The 19,696-nt window shown below is 34.7% G+C and overlaps 1 protein-coding gene across 1 annotated transcript in view; it reads left to right on the top strand.

Annotated features, from left to right (window-relative positions):
• The window catches only part of LOC111148839 (adhesion G protein-coupled receptor L3), a 570,699-nt gene that overhangs the window by 292,718 nt on the left and 258,285 nt on the right, over positions 1 to 19,696 (top strand). The window contains exon 6 of the mRNA XM_022505656.1: positions 14,017 to 14,097. Coding sequence (XP_022361364.1) covers positions 14,017 to 14,097 — 81 coding nt within the window. The remainder of the gene's footprint in view (positions 1 to 14,016; positions 14,098 to 19,696) is intronic.

Genomic DNA, 19,696 nt, shown 5'->3' with positions numbered 1-19,696 from the left:
AGCAAATTTTCACCTGCTAGTTTTCCTTTGAAGTGATTTTAATATCACTTTTCAGGCACCATAACCCTTCCTCCTGAATACAGAAATTCAGTCTTTCCTTTAATAGCATCAACTATTTTCAGTTCTCTTAAACACAGATAAATAATTGAAATATGGTGTCAGTTTATCCAGGTTTTTCGCAGTTTATCATAATGACATCATTGCCAACTACTTAATAATTTTGTTGGGGAAAATAAAATCAATGAAAGTACATTAGTGGATGTTTTGTAGAATAGATATCAACTCTTCTTTAAATGCTTGATAAAAGAGTATTTCCTAAAAGATCTACTTTACGTAAATACCCTGACCAAAATCTATATTTGGGGAATCGGTATGCGTCTCCTTTGGCAAAGATCTTTTCAAAAACTGCCATGAATGTTTTCTGTTAGGAACGAACCGGCTGGGGCGCCTGGGTGGCTCAGTGGGTTGAGTCTCTGCTTTCGGCTTGGGTTATGGTCTCAGGGTCCTGGGATCAAGCCCCATGTCGGCTCTGTGCTCAGTGGGGAGCCTGCTTCCCCCCCTCTGCCTGCCTCTCTGCCTGCTTGTGATCTCTCTCTCTCTTTCTCTCAAATAAATAAATAAAGAATCTTTTAAAAATAAAATAAATAAATAAATGAACTGGCTGAGAGAGTTAATGTATTTATCAAACTTGTAACATTTCTCAATTAAACAAAATTGGTTGCACTGTGAATTTGTCTCCAGTTTTGAAAGAAAATTTCCCAGAGATTTACTCTTTGCTTTGTGTGTGATTTGAAGTATAGCAACTTTAATAGTCATCTTAATTTCTTTCATATCATTAATGTGACATTTCACCAGGAATACACTGGATTCTTAACAATGTCCAAAACATTTGAGTGGGTCCCAGGGTGACAGAGAAGACATAGAAACTGTACCTCATATGCCTCCAATCCTCATAGAGGTTTTTGTTGTTGTTGTTGTTGTTGTTATTTTGTTTTGTTTGTTTGTTTTTAAGATTGTACTTATTTATTTATTTTTAGAGAGAAAGAGAGCATGAGCAGAGGGAGGGGCGGAGGGAGAGGGAAGGAGAGAATCTCAAGCAGTCTCCACTGAGAGCACATCCGAACTCAGGGCTCAGTCTCAGGACCCAGACATCATGACCAGAGCTGAAATCAGGAGCCAGTTACTTAACTGACTGAACCTCCCAGGTGGCTGCGTCATAGAATTTTATACCTGAATTGCCCTCTACAAAGTCTTCACTAAATGTGTACATTTAGATGACTCTTCCAATTAAAGCAGATCAGAAAACTGAAAGGATGTTTCAGTTTCACAAAATTATAGCAGATGTTAAAACAAGTTTAAGAAATCCTAGAATAGTTTGATCGTGGCCAAGGCATTTGTGCATATGTATGTGAATATAAATAGAATTATATGTGTACACACATGCTTACCATTTACATTTCTCCATGTAGGATACAATTTCTGGAAAACACACATTTTAACCATCATATAAATTTTCATAACAAAGAAAATGAATCTGTAACCTATTTCACTTTTTTTGTTTTCCCGGAATTTGATATCTAGGCTGCATATTGAAAAAGAGAAAATAATTGGTATCTTCTTTTGAAATGGTTTGATAGGTAAATTGAATATAAGTAAAAATATAGGTTCGAGAAATTCGTAGATTTTGCCCTTTAATGTAAATTTTACCATATGTAAAATACCGCAGAAGCACTTCATCTTTTTTTCTCTCTTCAGTAACACTTTGTAATACGGTGAATCATATTTCTAAATATTACAAGAGAATTAGGAGAGTAAACATAACAAACGACTTCAGTCTTACCAAGTGCCAACATCCTCCTTCTGCTTATCCCTCATCCCTTCACCAGCCTTTCCTGAGTGATCCAACAAGATTTTATTTCTTGGTTATCAAGGTTACTTTTGTCTTCCTTAGAGACAAAAAAGAAATAATAAGCATTTATTGAATATCTAGTCTCAGTCACACAGATATTTATAAGATTCTCACAGTAAATCTATGACCTAGATAATTTCAAAATAGTGGATTGACTTATTTTATATAAAATTCTATTTTCCTATTTGCAGCATTCCTAACCCCATTTTGTTAGCCCAGCAAGTTTCTACACTTTCGCTCTTTACTATTGTAAAAGCAAAAAGATGAAGGAAGGAGGAGGAGGAGGGATGAATGGGTGTAGCACAGCATTTTTAGGGCAGTGAAAATACTCTGAAAGAGACCATATTGATGGACATATGTCATTACTCATTCGTGCAAACCCATAGGATATACAACACTAAAAATGAACTCTAATGTAAGCTCTGGACTTTGGGCAATGATGACCTGTCAGTGTGAGTTCATCGGTGTAACAAATGTATCAATCTTAAGGGGGGTGCTGATGATGGCTATGTGTACAGGGAGGCTGGGGATATATGCCAAATCACTGTACCTTCCTCTTAATTTTGCTGTGAATTTTAAACTGTAGTGTTAAAAAAAAAAAAGTATTAATTAAAAAAAAAAAAAAGAAAGAAATGGATAAAGAGACAGTATAGTATAGAGGACAGAACCCATAGCTGAGTTGTGTGACTATTATCCTATATCAACCTCGCCCTTAAATAGAGAATGACGTTAGTTGTGTCCTGTATCTTATGGCAGCCTGTTTCCTCCTCTGTAAATTACAGCAGTTAGGTTAGGTTCTAAAGAAGCCATTCCATCACTTTGATTTTTTGTTTTGTCTGATTAACCATCTCATCAGTATCAGTTGTGTTTTACGCTTATCATTTAGTTGCAGTCATCAAGTTACTATATTGCCTTATGAAATGTTCTATTTCTTATTAAAAAAATGTCATGTACTCTATGCCATTGGTGCATTCTTAATGCAGTGTAGGGCTCTATATGCATTAGCAAATTGTGGTTAAACAGTTGAACCTTTAAAATACGTTTTCAATCAAGCTTGACAAAAATGCAGAACATCAGTGTGCTTTAACAGGGGCAACGATTCAAATAAGTATATATATGATCATTGTGTGTGTGAGTGTGTGTGTGTGTGTGTGTGTGTGTGTGTGTGTGATAAAGGTAGAGAATAACTCCAGAAAGATATACAAAGTACTGTAAAGAGATTTCGCCTATGGGGAGTAGTTAGGTAGGTTAGATGCTACCATTTTGTTGAATATCTATCATGTACATATAATATCTATTCAAATAATTAGTACATTGAATAATAGGATTTTTTAGAGTTAAATACCAGTTCTTAAGTTGTACATTGGAACAAATTACTACAAACTTTGAATCTTTAACAAATTTATTATCTTAACATTTTTCTTGAACAAATTTAAACACAGGTCTCACCAGGCTAAAATCAGTTCTTTCTGTAGACTCTGGGAAACATCCTTCTCTGCTTAAGCTTCTAGAAGAAACCATCATTCCTTTGTTCTGGTCCACATCCTCTTCTAAGTCTTCCATGGCTTGACCTGTCTTTCTTGCATGGTATCACTCTTAATCCTCTGCCTCCCTTTTCTACTTTCAAGAACTAACACAGTTAGCTAGGATAATCTCCCATCTCAACCTTAATCATATCTGCAAAATCACTTCTGCCACATAATGTAACAGTTGTAGATTCTGAGATTTAGGAAGTGGGCATCTTTGGGGGACCATTGCTCTACCCAATACAGGTTGTAAGCAACATATCAGAGGTGACTTTAATTCAGATACTCAATTAAATCAGAATTGTTCCGGTAGTGAAGCAGGCTTAGGAAGAGACAGCCTTTTGTATGTCCTTCACTAATCAACCAGCTGGAATTATTGATCCCTGAGTTCCTACTAACATCACAGTTCTGCTGATGAGGTTTGCCTATATTACTCAAAATCTGACTTTTCTAATCTAGCTTGTCAGAGCTCGCCACCCTGAACACTCGTACCCTTAATTTTGTAGACCTGAATATTAAGTGCTTGGAGAGTAAAAGATTTTCTTCTTACTCTACTATATGTGAACATGAGCTCAGTACAATGGTGATAAAAATTAGGAAAGGATAGGAAAGTTGTGTGTGAGTATTTTGGAGGGAAGGGGGTTGAAGTCTGCTTCAAATCTTTTTTCCAGGTTTTGGAAATCACAGTGATTCAAAGAGATCTGTTTTACTGAACCCTAACCCTTTTTTAAGGCATCCATTTAAAAAAAAAAAAAAAAAAAGCCAGGAGAGGGCTATTTGTTAAGTAGAATGTTAAGTCCCTCCTGCTAAGTAGAATGTAATGTTTTACTCATTGTCTGAGAAAAGTAATTTTATAATCCTGACTATTCTATGATTTAGCCCTTTAGTAATATAAACACTTAATTTTTGGTAGTCTGAAAATAGGGAACTAAAAATTTCTAATGTTTCAGAAATTATAGTATATTTGCCTTCTCTCTCCACCCCCGTTGGTATATTTATAGGATGTGAAGGTAGTGAGCTATAGAGTAAGAACATGGTCTCCGGCTTTGAAACCTGATTCCCACACACACTATTGTGTAACCTTTGAAAATACATTTAACCTTACTGAGCTTTAGATTTCACACTTTAAAAATAGGAAATAATATTTACCTCACGTAGTGCTTCTCTTAGTATCAGGCTCTTAGAAAATATCTATTTTTATTAACATGATCTTCTTTTTTTTTAGCGTGTTCATTCCTGTTTATTTTTAGAGGATTATAAAAAGTAGAAATTAAGAGAATATAAATGCCCTGATTTCTTTTTCTTTTTCTTTTTTTAGTTTGTTGTTGTAATGCTTGTTACAATAGGTTTTTGAGACTTCATGGAATAATTTTTGAAGTGGTGCCTCTAGAATTCAGTGTTTGTCATTTAACTACCAAATCGTTTTTTCATGCTTGGGCAAGAGAGAAGTGTATTTGTCTGGCTTTCTAAAATACATTCCCCTTTATATCTGTGAGTACCTGAAATTCATCATAAGTATAAAGCATTCCTCAGTCCCACACAATTTCCACACCAGAACGAATGGGATGTTTTGCAGGCTAACAGAATTCATTTCTTTAAGACTTGTTGATTTCTTGCAGACAATTGCTTTTCGGAATTTGACATTAAAATTTTTTTTTTATGATATAGCTTCTTAATATTTAGGTATCATAATGATATTACAGGTTTTTTTAAAGCCTTTATATTTCATCGATACACACTCCAATAATGTACAAGTGAAATTATATTGTCTAGAATTTGCTTCAAAACATTCTGGGTTTAGACTTAGAGGACACTGAAGGAGAGAGATGAGACAATATAGGCCCTGACTTGACCGTTGTTAAAGCTGGGTAATAGGCGTGAATTATATATTCTTTTGGGGGAATACATTTCTTTTCTTTTCATTTTCTTATTTATTTGAGAGCGGGAGAGAATGAGTGGGAGGAGAATAGGGAGAAAGAAAGAGAATCTCAAGCAAGCTCCACACTGAGCTCAGAGTCTCATGAGGCTGAGATCATGAACTGAGCCAAAACCAGGAGTCCACACTTAACCTACTGGGCTACTGAGGTGCCCCTTTTGGGGGGGGTACATTTCTGAAAGTTTTTTTTATTTTTTTAATCATCTTTTTCTTTGTCTGCCTTCTACCTGTGGTTCCCTGTCTCCTATCCCTTTAAGTCATATGACCTATAAACATCCACTCGTAATGTTCCTTCTGTTTCCCCATTGCCACCATTGGCTTTTCCTAGACTACCACTTGTTTTCTCTAGGTACTTTTCTTCCCTTAGTTCAGTTAGATGCTATTGTCATTCTTTTCTCTCTCATCGCTGTCAAAATATATATTATTCTTCACTGTGGTTGTTTAATCTTGCATCTAAACTGGAATCTCTTTGTGGAGGGAGCATCTTATCTTGTTTATTTGGTATTGTGAAGATTGGCCACTAAGGGGAGTGAATACTGAAAAATTATTTGCTGAATGAAATGCACACATATACACACAAACAGGAAAGTTACTTCTGCTTCAAATTACTCCGTTTTCTGCGTGCTAGTAATATCCACTGGAGAAAAGGCCATCAGTGACCTTTGTGCCTCCATCAATGACTTTTATCTTTAATAAGTCAAACATGTAGTTGTTTCTTTGCTACCTCATAGTTAACTAAATTCACTGAAAATTAGTATGAGTAATAATATGAAAGGGGAAAAGGAAGCCAGAGTGAAAAGATAAGTATCAAATTGGCAACTTTACAGCTCTTTTCTTTGATGATTACTTTCAATTGGTGTTTACATCTTTACCTGAAAGCTGACTTTATAAATGCCAGATGGTTATAGCCAGACTGGGATTTGAAGACAAAAAAGAAAGATGTTATAATGCTAGGCACACCCACTTTTCCAACAGCACAAACAACATATTGACCTGTGATATTTTTTTTATCAGTAGCTGAGATTATTTTCAACAAGAAATTAAACTTTAATTTTTTTTCCCTCTGAGAAAAGAGGCTTAGCTGCTTTCAGAGTATTTGAAAAACTTAGAAAAATTGCATATGCCATTCTTTTTTTTTTTTATAGATTTTATTTATTTATTCGACAGAGAGAGATCACAAGTAGGCAGAGAGTCAGGCAGAGAGAGAGAGAGGAGGAAGCAGGCTCCCCACCAAGGAGAGAGCCCGATGTGGGGCTCGATTCCAGGACCCCGGGATCATGACCTGAGCTGAAGGCAGAGGCTTTAACCCTCTGAGCCACCCAGGTGCCCCCCATATGCCATTCTTATATGTAGTTTAGTATAGGTTCCCACATTCAACATGAAATCATTATCGAAGTAGGAAAATGAGGTTCAGAGATGTAACTTACTATCATCCTAAACGTTGTAAAAGGAAAATGATAAAATTATTTAAAACCCCAGGAGCAAGAATATGAAATCCATTTTATTGTTTTTAAGGAAAAGAAATGTCATACCTCCAGAGGAAATAATCAAGATCAGCAGTTGAAAGTTTAAAGCAAACAAACAAAAGAAAGGCATGAAATCTGCCTAGAGGGCCATAAACTATTAAACTTGTTTACAGCACTATATAGAAAATGAGAGAAATTTGAACTGAAAGATGGTGTAACTGGAGAAACCAATGGGGACTTTAGAGTAGTAAATATGTTTTTGCTTTAGGAGGAAAGTTGTGTTCATTTCCCAATTATCTCATTTTATTTCTGTCTTCTTTTACTCATTGGTCATTGGTAATGGCATTCATATGTCTATGAATATGTGTAAAATGTGAAATAAATGCATGAGGAAAAAGCATCTGATACAGCACATTCAGTTCTTTCATTCTTAATTATTAAAAGTAGATTTGTGCTCTTATCTATACTTCAGTCTTTTTAGTTTCCTATCAAAGTCAGATACTATCTCTTGTCTTCTCTTGAATCTTCAAATGCTATTCATGGAAATGATATGAGGCTTTCCCTGATCATCCTGTTTAAAATTGCAACCTGCCCTTCCACTCCCGATCTCCTTTAGCCTGTTTTAATTTATTTCTGTTGCCTTTCTCATCTTGTACATGCAATATTATTGACCTATTGATTTTGTTAATTTCTTACAGTCTGTCTCCCCTTACATAAGATTGCACATTATTATTTATTTTATTGTGTGATATATGCCAAGTAGCTTGAAAGGTACTTGTCGAGTATTAGGTACTCAACTAATACAGGTTGATGAATCAGTGAATTAAATAATGAACTGGCAATAATAATAATAATAACTAAAAATTCTAAGTACTGTGTAACAAGTACAGTTCTAATTACTATATATGCATAAGTTCATTTAACCTTCAATACACCCCTATGAGATAAGTGTTACTATAATCTCCATTATACAAATGAGGAAATTGAAGCACATAGAAGTTAAACAACTTGATGGCTACTGGCTAATTAGCTATATGACTAATGGTTGTATGGTTAGAAAGTGGCGGGGTCCAGATATCAACGCATATAGTTCTGTTCCCAGGGCGTGATATTATCTGTTATGACAACCTGTCTTTACTTTTTAGGCATAGCCTTATGGGGGAAAAACGTATGTATTTCATAAATAAATAGTTCTCAAGCCTTTTAACCTCTCAACACACCTGAAAGATTAGGTCCCACACACTTTGAAAATTATGGCCTACAAAAGAAGTCTTCAGCGTTAAGAGAGAATGAGGATGTGTTAGTTTTCTGCAGGCTAGTTGGAAAGCATCCCCTTTCTTACTGTCCCTGATATCCAACTTGACAACCACCACCTGGATTTGACTTTTGACAGTCACAAATTTCTCAAGATGTGTTTCCTCATTCTAAAATGTGGATCGGGGACTATATGCTATCAAATGCCTTTCTCCCTCCAAATTCTGTGTTTCCAAAGTATTTCTGTGCTCTGTTGTGCAGGTAAAGTATTGACAGTGGAAAGAAAAAAAAAATTTCTTGTATCTAATGCTAGTCAAGTCTTTCCTGTATTTTACCTTTAATAGAAACTGTGCAGGGTTCTTCAATAAAATAGAAATTAGATGAAAATTGAAGAAGAGACGGAAGTAATGTATTTTCATTTCATAATACATTTCATATAATACATTTATAATACATATAACACATAATTATTATATAATACATAATACATTTCATAATGTATTTTCCAGAATACCGAATAGTCTTTGGGTTTTTGCTGTAGGGCAGAATTCTATTGACTACCACCCTTAAAATTTCTATATCTTTGGCATACCTGACACTGGATAGTCCACACATTTTCATTTTACAATGTTTCAGTGTTTGATGTAAGCTGCTCCCTTTTTTTTTTTTTTTAGGCTGGGTCATTTTTTCCCTTACTTTCACAATGTGTGTGAACTATATAACTTCTGATTCAAATACTGTTTTATCTTTCTATATCCACTTGGGGAGATTATTGTCTTCCCAGGTTTTACAATTATCTTAATATTAAGTACAATCAGCTCCGACTTAACTACACTGCCACCTATAAACAAATAAACAAACAAATACATAAAAAAAAATAGAAAAAATACCCTGAAAAACGTTTCCTTGCTATTGGAACCCTCATGCATTACTAATGAGAAGTAGAAGAGTACAGCCCCTTCAGAAATGGGACTTAAAAAATTTACATACAGATTTACTGTATGACTCACCAATTCCACTCCTCGGTGTATATATATATTCAAGAAAAACACAAACATATCCACATAAAAATTTGTGCACATAGGTTCATAACAGTATTATTCATAATAATGGAAAAGTGGAAATGATCCCAAATGTCCATGACCTGCTGAATGATTAAATAAAACGTAGAATGTCTATATAATGGAATATTATTTGACAACAAAAAGGAATGAAGGGCTGATTTATTCTACCACATGGGTGAACCTTGAAAACCCATATTGAATGAAGAATGCTGATCACAAAAGACCACATATTTGTGTAATTCATTTATATGAAATGTTCAGAATAGGCAGATATACAGAGATGGAAAGTAAATGAGTGGTTGCCTAAGACAGGGATGAGTTGGAAGGAAATGAAGAGAGGCTGATAACGGGCTTGGGCTTTCTTTTTGTAGCCATGAAAATGGTCTCAAATTGATGATGATGCTGGTTGCACAACTCTGTGAATATACTGAAAACACTCTGTTTTAAATGGGTGAATTTTTCAGTATGCAAATTATATATTAATATAGATTTGTTGCATCAATTTATCAGTTAAATACATCTTCACACAAATGTTATCATTTTCCCTAGACTAAAACGAATGAAATCTTGTAAGCTACCCAACTACCATTGTTTTCCTTGACTCCTTAACAATAAACCTTTAACAATAAACCATGAAGCATTTTCCTTTCTCTCTTTTAATTCTTTTATGAAACCCGTCATTCAGTGTTGTTTATTCCTCTGGTAAATACTTTGTAGGAACTCAAGGTAAATTGACAGGTGAATAACATCAGCAGGAAATTCTGTCCTCTAAATTTCATGTCCTATAAAATCAATTTTTAAAATTTAAATTCTACAGCACAAAATAATTAAATAAAAGAGCATATAGATGACTCTTAACTTGGGAATATATTTCATATAAGAAATAAACATCACAGGGGCGCTTGGGTGTCTCAGTTGTTAAGCGTCTGTCTGCCTTCGGCCCGGGTCATGATCCCAGGATCCTAGGATCGAGTCCCACATCAGGCTCCCTGCTCTGTGGGGAAGCCCACTTATCCCTCTCCCACTCCTCCTGCTTGTGTTCCCACTCTTGCTGTGTCTCTCTCTGTCAAATAAATAAATAAAATCTTTAAAAAAAAAAAAGAAAGATCACAGAAAATAACTAAACTTTAGTATCAGTCATTGTATTTAGCTCTAAGGACCTAAGAGAGATAAAGTCGGTAACTAATAATTCCAACAATAACCATCAAAAAAGTTCAATGAAAGTTATCAAGAGAGTTTTAAAATTTCATTTAAATAGGAAAAATAGAATACATAAATAATGAAATATTCTTATAACCAAAATATAAACAATTTAAAAAATTAACTTATTCCAACTTATTTAACAACAAACAATAGAGATCCATTTAAAAGAAAATGAAGACAAAATATTTTAAATGCTTATCTTCCAAATTAATTTAAAGAATTAATGTGATTCTAATCAAAATGTCAGTATGACATTTGGCATCTGGGTGGCTCAGTCAGTTAAGTGCCTGCGTTTAGCTTGGTCATGACCCCAGGGTCCTGGGATCGAGCCCCACATCAGGCTTCCTGCTCAGCGGAGAGTCTGCTTCTCCCTCTGTCCTTCCCCCTACCTCATACTTTCTCTCTCTCACTTTGTTCTCTTTCTTGCTCTCTCTCTCAAATAAATAAATAAAATCTTAAAAAAAAAAAAAAGAAAAAAGAAAAAAAAAAGAAAATCCAGTAAAAAAGAAAATAAAATTCAGGAGAAATAAATAAACAAATCTGTATCTTTTTAACTTGGAAAAGTAAGGGAAAAAATGGAGCTGCACATTTCACACTTCGGTATATAAAACTTCTGTTATAAAGACCAGGAAAGGCTAGTGTAAGACAGGAGAGCAAGGTAAAGAAAGGGATAAATGAGAGAGCAGGTATGTTCCCTATCTAAAAGTATTCTAGTCAAATCTTTGAAAACAGTATGTGTTTGGTGGTTCAGTCCATTGAGCTTTAGTCTCTTGTATTTTTCTCACGTAACAATCTCAGGGTCATGAGATAAGATAAGAGCCCTGCTTAAGGCTTCACGCTCAGCAGGAGTCTGCTGGAGATTCTTTCTCTCCTTCTCTCTCTGCCCCTCCCCCCACCAACTCTCTTTCTCAAGAAACTTTAAAAATATATAAAAATTTAAAAATAAAATAAAAACGTATGCATTTGCCACACTTTGTATCTTCCTAAGCTCTTTTTGAACTGATCGCATTTGGGGATGCATATTATACATCATAATGTCTAGAGGAATTATACATGGAAGTTATTTATGGTTTTAGCCACAGCTTGTTATTATTACTATTATCTTGCAGTAATTCTTAATGAGGGGATGGATATTTGATAGTCACTGGGGTTTTCTTCAAACTATAACTCTCTATGTTCCATAATGCTCTCCCTGATGAAGAACAATTATCTCCCTGAGATTCATTGCCTTAGTTAACCACAGATTAGGTTTTATTATATCTTATGTGTTTTTGTGGAGACAAATGTGTGAGTACCACTGATCTAAAGTGAAGCTGACTCTTTTTTTAATGTATTTGATTAATGTAGTTAATCAACAGCAGCCTCCATGATTTCTAGTTTTTATTCTGTGGATTGGAAATCTCAGCAAATTGAAATCTCACTGCATTTCTGCCATTCTCTAAGGCTGAGAGTCTGTCAACTCCTGTTACAGGAGCTCTCCCGGCCACCCCTCATCCTGCAGTTTGCTAGAGTTCTCACTGGAGGGAGAATGGACATTTTGACAAACCAAGTTCAGCACTTGACTGTCAATATCCTCATGCCACTCTGCTGCCTCTTGGATTATCTCCAGTCCCCCTTAGGGACATACATACTGTGATCTCATGCTCCCTAAAGTATCCCCACTGAGCAGTCTTGAAGTTACGTGATTATCCTAAGAACAGAGGCAAATGTGACATTTAAAGGTTCTTTTTACTTCAAGCCAAATGTAGGGGTGACAGTTCCACAAGCAGTTACTTGTCAGAGTTTAATCACTAAAATCCATACACTTCCCCCCCCCGCCCCAGGGTTAGTATATGGAGATCTTCTTTGAGAAAAATATTCTGATATACTTAAAAACACTTCACATTTGGAGTCAAAATGCCCCTGGCCTTGCTATTTACTAGCTGCACGTGCTTGAGCAAGTTACAGTCTCCTCTGCTTGTTTCTTTGATTTAAAAATATGAGTATATTGGCATAGTACCTACCTTTCAATCCCCATAGTGACATGGTTGTCTAAATGGAGATCATGTATGCACGAATGCATGTTAATTATTATATGTGGTAAAAGTCATGATCCTTGATTAGACATGAACTCGATATTACTTTATATGCCAAGATTATTCTGAACTAATATAAAGTCGAAGATTTTTATTTTCATTTATGTAATTGGTAACGTTTCAAACCAGTTCATTGGTAATAATACAGGATCTTGAAAACAAAAAAATGATTTTGCAATCAAGTATGTAACATAGAAAACATTAGGCATTTTCATAATTAAGATAATCTAAAGTTTTTAATAAGCTGCATTACACTGGACTGCTACAAGTGCACACTCACTGTCTTACTTCTTTTATAATAGTGCTTTTGGTGTTCCATTGAAACATGGCCAGTGAATGCACAATATTCTTAGTTACCATTATGAGGGGCTCTATATATTACAACGTCTCCACTGTGTCTGCTGTTAGCTAGAAAAATGCTGGGAGCAACAGCAGCTACTATCAACAGGGAGCCATATTAATTATTTGAAATGTGCCTCATAAGAGGAATCAGCAGAGTTTATTACAAGTCGAATATTACTTGAAACGGGAAGGTTACTCTAGCTGTTATCATAATCTATGTATCATTAACTTTCCTTGTTTAGGAAAAGAGATTAACAACCCTGTAAATTGCTATAGTAAATGTGTAAAATATAACTGCATATTCCCATTGTAGAAAGAAATTGGTGAGTCCTCTGCTTCTACCCAAACCTTTTTTTAAGAAATAGTTTTAAAGAGTAGCTTTAGAAATTGAACTGACTCTGTGACTATGCCTTCTTGTCTCGAAATTCTAATTGCTTACTGAATCATCAGTATACAAAGCACAGCTACTTTGAACATAAAAAATTTTTTTGTTTGTTCTTAACCCAGCAGTTTTTCCAAGCAGCGTCTTGGCCTCCAAATCAACACCTTAACTCATAAAACAGAAATTCTGTTACAAATAGTGTGTGAGCTGGTAGCATGGTTTGCAAGGAATAGAAAATGAATTCATCTACCTACTTTTTATATCCTGGCTAGTTATTGTTCTTCCATAAAATACACTAAGCAGGTAGGAGTAGCTTTCTATTCAAATAATAGAAGTAAATTCTAAAAACTAAAAAAAAATTACCCAGAGTTATAAAGTTATCTAAGTAACTGCTACTTGTGTGTTATTTGACATTGATGACAGCCTGCAGACTGCATATTACTGGTCTGGGACAATGAAAATAAGTGTATAAATTGAGAATAAGTGTTTAGAAACACTGCAAATTGAGAGACTACTTTTCGGTTTAACCTGACAGTAAAAAATGTGGACTTGTGTTGTTTATGTCTTTTTTCTTTCCATTTTATCTTCCTTGTAAATCATTTTCACTGTATTTTTAAAAGTGTCATTCCACAATAAATGTGTAATTTAATAATAAAAAAATAGTTTAAGAAGGACTGATTTAATTGCTTGATGTTTGGATGATGCATAATGCTCCTGTGTTTGAATAGATTTGTCGACGTGATATAATGAAAATTAATTCAGTGTGAAGACAGATAATATTGCATCATTAAAAACAAACCAAAAAGTGTAAAGAGACATAACTGTAATGTCTGTTTAACATTTATTTTTGGGTCCACAGGGCAGGCGCATCATGGGCAGGTGTCCTACATCTCTCCACCAATTCACCTTGACTCTGAGCTAGAAAGACCTCCTGTTAGAGGTGAGTTGATTATTATTACAATGATCATCATTATTATTTAAAGGAAAAGAAACCCTATTCATTATTTTTGATGAAGACAATTCAATTACAGATAGTTATAAATATATATTTTATAAGGTAGTTCCTATTTAAAAAGTGGGGAGGGGGCATAGTGTACAAGGAATCTGATAACAGAAAGAGGAAATCTTATTTATAACCTAAAATATGAAATACTGTTCTGAGAAATATTTGTAAACAAAATAAGAAATAGGGATAGATAATGATTCAACTAGTGGAGGACTAATTGAAAGCCAACTTAGATTCAGAGATTAGCAGATAACCATTACTTTTTAATTATAATTTTCTTCTTCTCCTAGCTTTTTAAAAATAAATTAATTTATCTTAACCTAAGGCATAGTGACAGATTTATTTCCTTTCAAAGTGATATTTTATATTTCATTTTTAAAGTCTTTTTAGTATTAATATGATCATTTGGTTTAAAAATATATAAATTAAAATTAAATTGATGCCATCTGTTTAAAGATTCTTTTAAAATAACTAGTCATACAAAACAAAAATTAAAAGTAACATTTATTTTTCCGTAATCTACAGAATTTGTCTTTCCACTTTTAAAGAAATACTTATTATTTTCAAAATGTATTTTAATGTTCAAAGCTGATGTGACATGCACATGTTTTCTTTTTTATTTTTATAAATACCAAATATTCTAAGGTTATTTTTTTAAGAGTTAAGTGATGCAGGATATTTTCTAATACCTCCAGTAGTATTAATCACTTGATACAATAGAAGTCATTAGTCTGCCTTCTATAAGCATGTTTTCTATAGATGCTATTTCCTCCTCCGGTGGGTTTCTACCAATATTTGAAGGTTCAGCTTTATCTTCAGTTCCGTGTCTATGCACTGTGGAGGAGGAGAGAACATGTGTCTGTTCTCCAAATGGCCCCTGTGCTTGCCTCGGGTATTACCTGTGAGACACTATCTGCATATTTCCCTTTCTCCTCCAGCCACTGGTCTATGCTTGGCACATAGTAGGAACTCATACAGTGGTTTCTAAGTAACAAAAAGTAAAGGTGACAACCTACGTTCTGAAGGATGCAGCCTCCTTTTTCAAGACAAAAAGGAAGCAGGGAGGACAATGAAATCCACGAAATGGAAGCAGAATGAACCAAAACGGATCTGTGAAAGTTGTGACATTTTTTTTTTTAAAGATTTATTTATTTATTTGACAGACAGAGATCACAAGCAGGCAGAGAGGTAGGCAGAGAGAGAGGAGGAAGCAGACTCCCCGCCAAGCAAAGAGCCCAATGCGGGGCTCGATCCCAGGACCCTGGGAACATGACCAGAGCTGAAGGCAGAGGCTTTAACCCACTGAGCCACCCAGGTGCCCCAAAGTTGTGACATTTTTAAGGAAATGTGTTGGGTGCACAGGAAAGTGAGAGCAGTTCTAGAGGAAGAGACTGACAAGACGTTATGAGGCAGATTGGGAAGGATTCTCTATCACGTGGAAAGACGTTTGCATTTTACCCTAGGGGGGAAAAAGGTCATGAAATATTTTAATTTTTTAAAAATTGTTTTGCTAGGGGCATGTGGGTGGCACAGTTGGTTAAGTGACCAGCTTTTGATTTTGGCTCAGGTTATGATCTCAGGGTCCTCAGATGGAGCCCTAGGTGGGGCTCTGCATTCAGCGTGAAGTCTGATTAGTTTCTCTCTTCCTCTTGTGCTGCCCCTCCCTCACCTTCTCTCTCTCTCAAATAAATAAATCTTTAAAAAAAATGTTTTTCTAAGTTAGTGAGGTTTTTCATTATAACATTATGTTCTTGATATAAGAAAAAATATCTCTGATGTCAGTATAGATGAGGAGAGATTAACAGAAGGAGGCTGTTTCAATAATCTAGGTAAAAGATGACTGGGAAATTAGCATAAAGTATGTCCACTAAAATGGCAAGGTCTGAGAGTTTTTTTTTAAGAGTTTATTTGTTTAATTAGTTAAGTTTGAAGTATGTCCACTACAATGGCAGGATCTGAGGAATATTTTTTTAAAGACTTTATTTATTTATTTAGAGATTGCGTATGAGCATGGGGGCAGGCAGAGGGAGAGGGAGAGAGACTCTCAAGCAGACTATGCACTGAGCTCATTGAGCTTGACCTGGGGCTCAATCCCTCAAGCCCAAGATCATGACCTGGGCCACAATCAAAGTTGGGTCCCAACCCTCTGAGCCACCCAGGCCTCTAGGCCTAAGAAATATTTAAAGAGACATGGCATTTGACTGAACCGATAATAGGGAGAAGGAACAGAAATGTCTCTAAGATTTCTGTATCTATCAGCTGCTTAGATGCTTATGACATAATCCCTCATCATGAGGAACAGATGAATTTTAAATTGTTTTTTTTTTTTTAAGACATTTAATCCTTGGTACAACATTGTTCTTATCCAAGATGGATGTCTGTTTATGCACATAGGTGACTTTAATATAATTCATTTTTTCTGACATCATCTTGGACTGATTTGAGAAGAGTCCTGTCAGGTCACAGGTATTAGGGTAGTGTAACACAATATACTTCGAAAGTTAGTGGCTTATAACAAAAAACATTTATTATAACTTTCAGAGTTGGTTGAGTTGTATGTGTGCTGACTTGGCTGAAGTTAGATGTTTAGTAGCTAGCAAGCTGGTTGATTTTGCAGGGGAGGAAACTCAGTCCACATGCTTAGTAGCCACCTTAATGTCATCTGGGATGATGGTCGTATGAGGCCCATCCAGCAGTCTAGCATAGGCTCATTCCTATTGTGACAGGATTCCCAACAATAGGTAGACAAGTCCCAGAGCTCAAATATTTTTCAAGACTCTGCTTACATCCTGTTTGCTATGTCTCATTGATCAAAGCAAGTCACATAGCCAATCCCAGACTTAAAAAGGGAGAAAATGATTCTTAATGTTAGACTGAGGGACCACAATCCAAAGGACCATGGATACAGAAAAAAAGAGGAATTGGGTCATTTCAAACTACCATAGCAAGTCAGGAAAAGGGTAAAATGAAGTGAGACAAAAATAATAAAGGAATTTAGAGCCAATTAACTTAAACTTGGGAGTTCTAGACCTATTTATCATGAGTTTCCCCAACCAGTACACAGAAGATCAGAAATAAGAACTTCACAGTGTCTTTGTGATGATTAAGAGTAATACAGAGTAGAATCCCGCATCTGGTAAGCCCTATATACAGTGTGGCTACCCTCCCTACTTTTGGGCTCACCGTTGTGCCACAGGGAAGGAAATTGGACTTTGAAGCCAGGCGGACCTGTATGACCTTGGGCAGCTTCTCTCTGTCCTCTGTAAATCAAGGATAATAATGTCACCCCAATAACTTTATTAGGATAATTAAAACAATAAGTGCCAAGTTCCTGGCAAATATGTACCATAACAAGACCCTGAAGAGTTAGAAGGTAAGTAGGCATTATTAAGAGCTCCACTGTAAAATAATATTATCTTGGTCAAAATAGTGATGGTATTGACCTGGTAAAGAATGAATTACTAGAATCCAGCAGTCATCTCTGCCTGATAGCAGCTTCAGATAGTACTCTCTACTTTAGAGTGATTGTCTTGGTAACTTCTAGTTCTCACAGTGTTCCTCTGCATACATTGACCTGGAACTCTTCTTTAATTGCTCTGTGATTAATGCAATTACATGTATAGTTACTAGCTCATGTGCCACAATTCTGAAATATTCAGAGAACAGTTAAATAAAGGTAAAGAGGTTTATATAAATCACCATAACATTGAAAAAATTGTTTTGCTTTCTTTTTTCTTAAAACTATTTAATATTTCATTAAAAACAAATATTGGAAATGGGATAGAGTTGGCATAATAATAGCATTATTTTGCAACCACTGAGTATTTCCTTTCAACTTTCAACCGTCACCCTCGATCTTCATTTGCTATTTATAATTATACTGAATACTGCTGCTTATACTTACACGCAGTCAAATTGTATAAACAAACTCCACATATGTCTATATCTATAAACAGAGAGAGAATTTCTCATGTATGTTATATTTTTCTATGAATTTATAAAATAATACATCAAGTTCTTTAAATAAAATGGAATTCTAGCTCCAATTATTGCTTTTTTGTGAGATATAGAATGATACACTTTGAACTCCCTAAAAATTAACATTAGCTAACCATTTCAGCTTTCCTTTTTCCTTTTCTCTTGTAATTATATACATATTGAGAATATGAAACATTTGTCTAGCTATTACTATGTCTCTATATATGTATTTTCTTACTTTCTCTTTCTGTACCAATTTCTACTAGTCTCCATGCGTGTTAATGTTTTAGGAATTATTGCTTTACACATTAATTCCTTATGCATTTTATAGACCTGTACTTTAATAGGAAAATCATATTTAATTTTCTGACATTCATCCAAGTAGTAACACAAAACAACGACATTTAAAATGTTATCAATGTAGTTACCAATATTAGCACAGGGAACCTATCAATAGAAAATATTAACTAACATATAGTAACACATCAGATTGCTTCAGATATTTTGCCATTTTATTCTGTTCTAATCTGAAATATTTTGGATTAAAAGTTGGTACTTTTATATATATTTAAACATACACACACACACGTATATATACATATAGATACAGTGATTATCCTTCGAGTATTTGAGATAGTGAACTAATTATTGGTAACTTTGGAATTGTGTTGTAAAACTCAATTCTGAAAAACAATTAAGCAAGCATATTTCCAAAAAATCATATTTTTGTCGCATTTTCTCTTTTTTTTTTTTGCCCCCTCAAATTCTTTATCACCTATGAATCATTTTGATTTTAATCCACATGTCACTATTCTCCCTCCTTTCAACTGTCTTGACTTCTTTCATTTTCTATCCTTTTTTTAGGGAAAAGATATGACATTGATGCATTCGTTTGTCATACATGTTTCTTCCTTAGTACTGTGCATTTTAATTCTACACCAACATGCTCTTAGTAACCATATAGAAAATGTAGTAGCAGTTTACCAAATAGCCTTGAATAAAATTTGTAATCTGCATTTCAAAGTAGCAGCAGTTTATAAATTCTGTGGAACTTACCCACTGATGAGTAAATTTGAGAGATTCTATTCTTTAAATCTAATGTGATCATACATGGCATTTGGTTACATAATTTATGCCTGTGATAGCTTTATATGCATTCTTCAATTTACAGATTTTATTACTGAATAGGGGTATAAATTCCAATAGTTTACTGGTGCATTAATGTCACAATACATTACAAGGTAATTAACCAGAGCTGCCACTATAAATAGAAAAATAGTCACAGCCCTCACTATAAACTACTTAATAAAAATAAGATCCTGAATCAGCATTCACCATTATAGTAATTTTTCTTGCCATATGTCTCATTAATCAGAACTTTAAAAAAAAATACCCTCATCTAGAACCGCCATTATTTTTAAACCTTTCATTATTAAAACAAGTTTGTTATCATTTTCTAGTTAGCTTAATGGGATTCATTATATATTTCTGTATGCAAATATGTTACATGCTTTTGAGACATATTTCCCATTTTTTATATTATAATTGGGAAACG

Source organism: Enhydra lutris, unplaced genomic scaffold (genome assembly GCF_002288905.1).
Source record: "Enhydra lutris kenyoni isolate GAN:26980312 unplaced genomic scaffold, ASM228890v2 scaffoldscaffold21, whole genome shotgun sequence".
Classification (NCBI taxonomy): domain Eukaryota; kingdom Metazoa; phylum Chordata; class Mammalia; order Carnivora; family Mustelidae; genus Enhydra; species Enhydra lutris.
The sequence above is the reverse complement of the archived record's forward strand: the minus strand, read 5'-3'. Positions and strand labels throughout refer to the sequence as shown.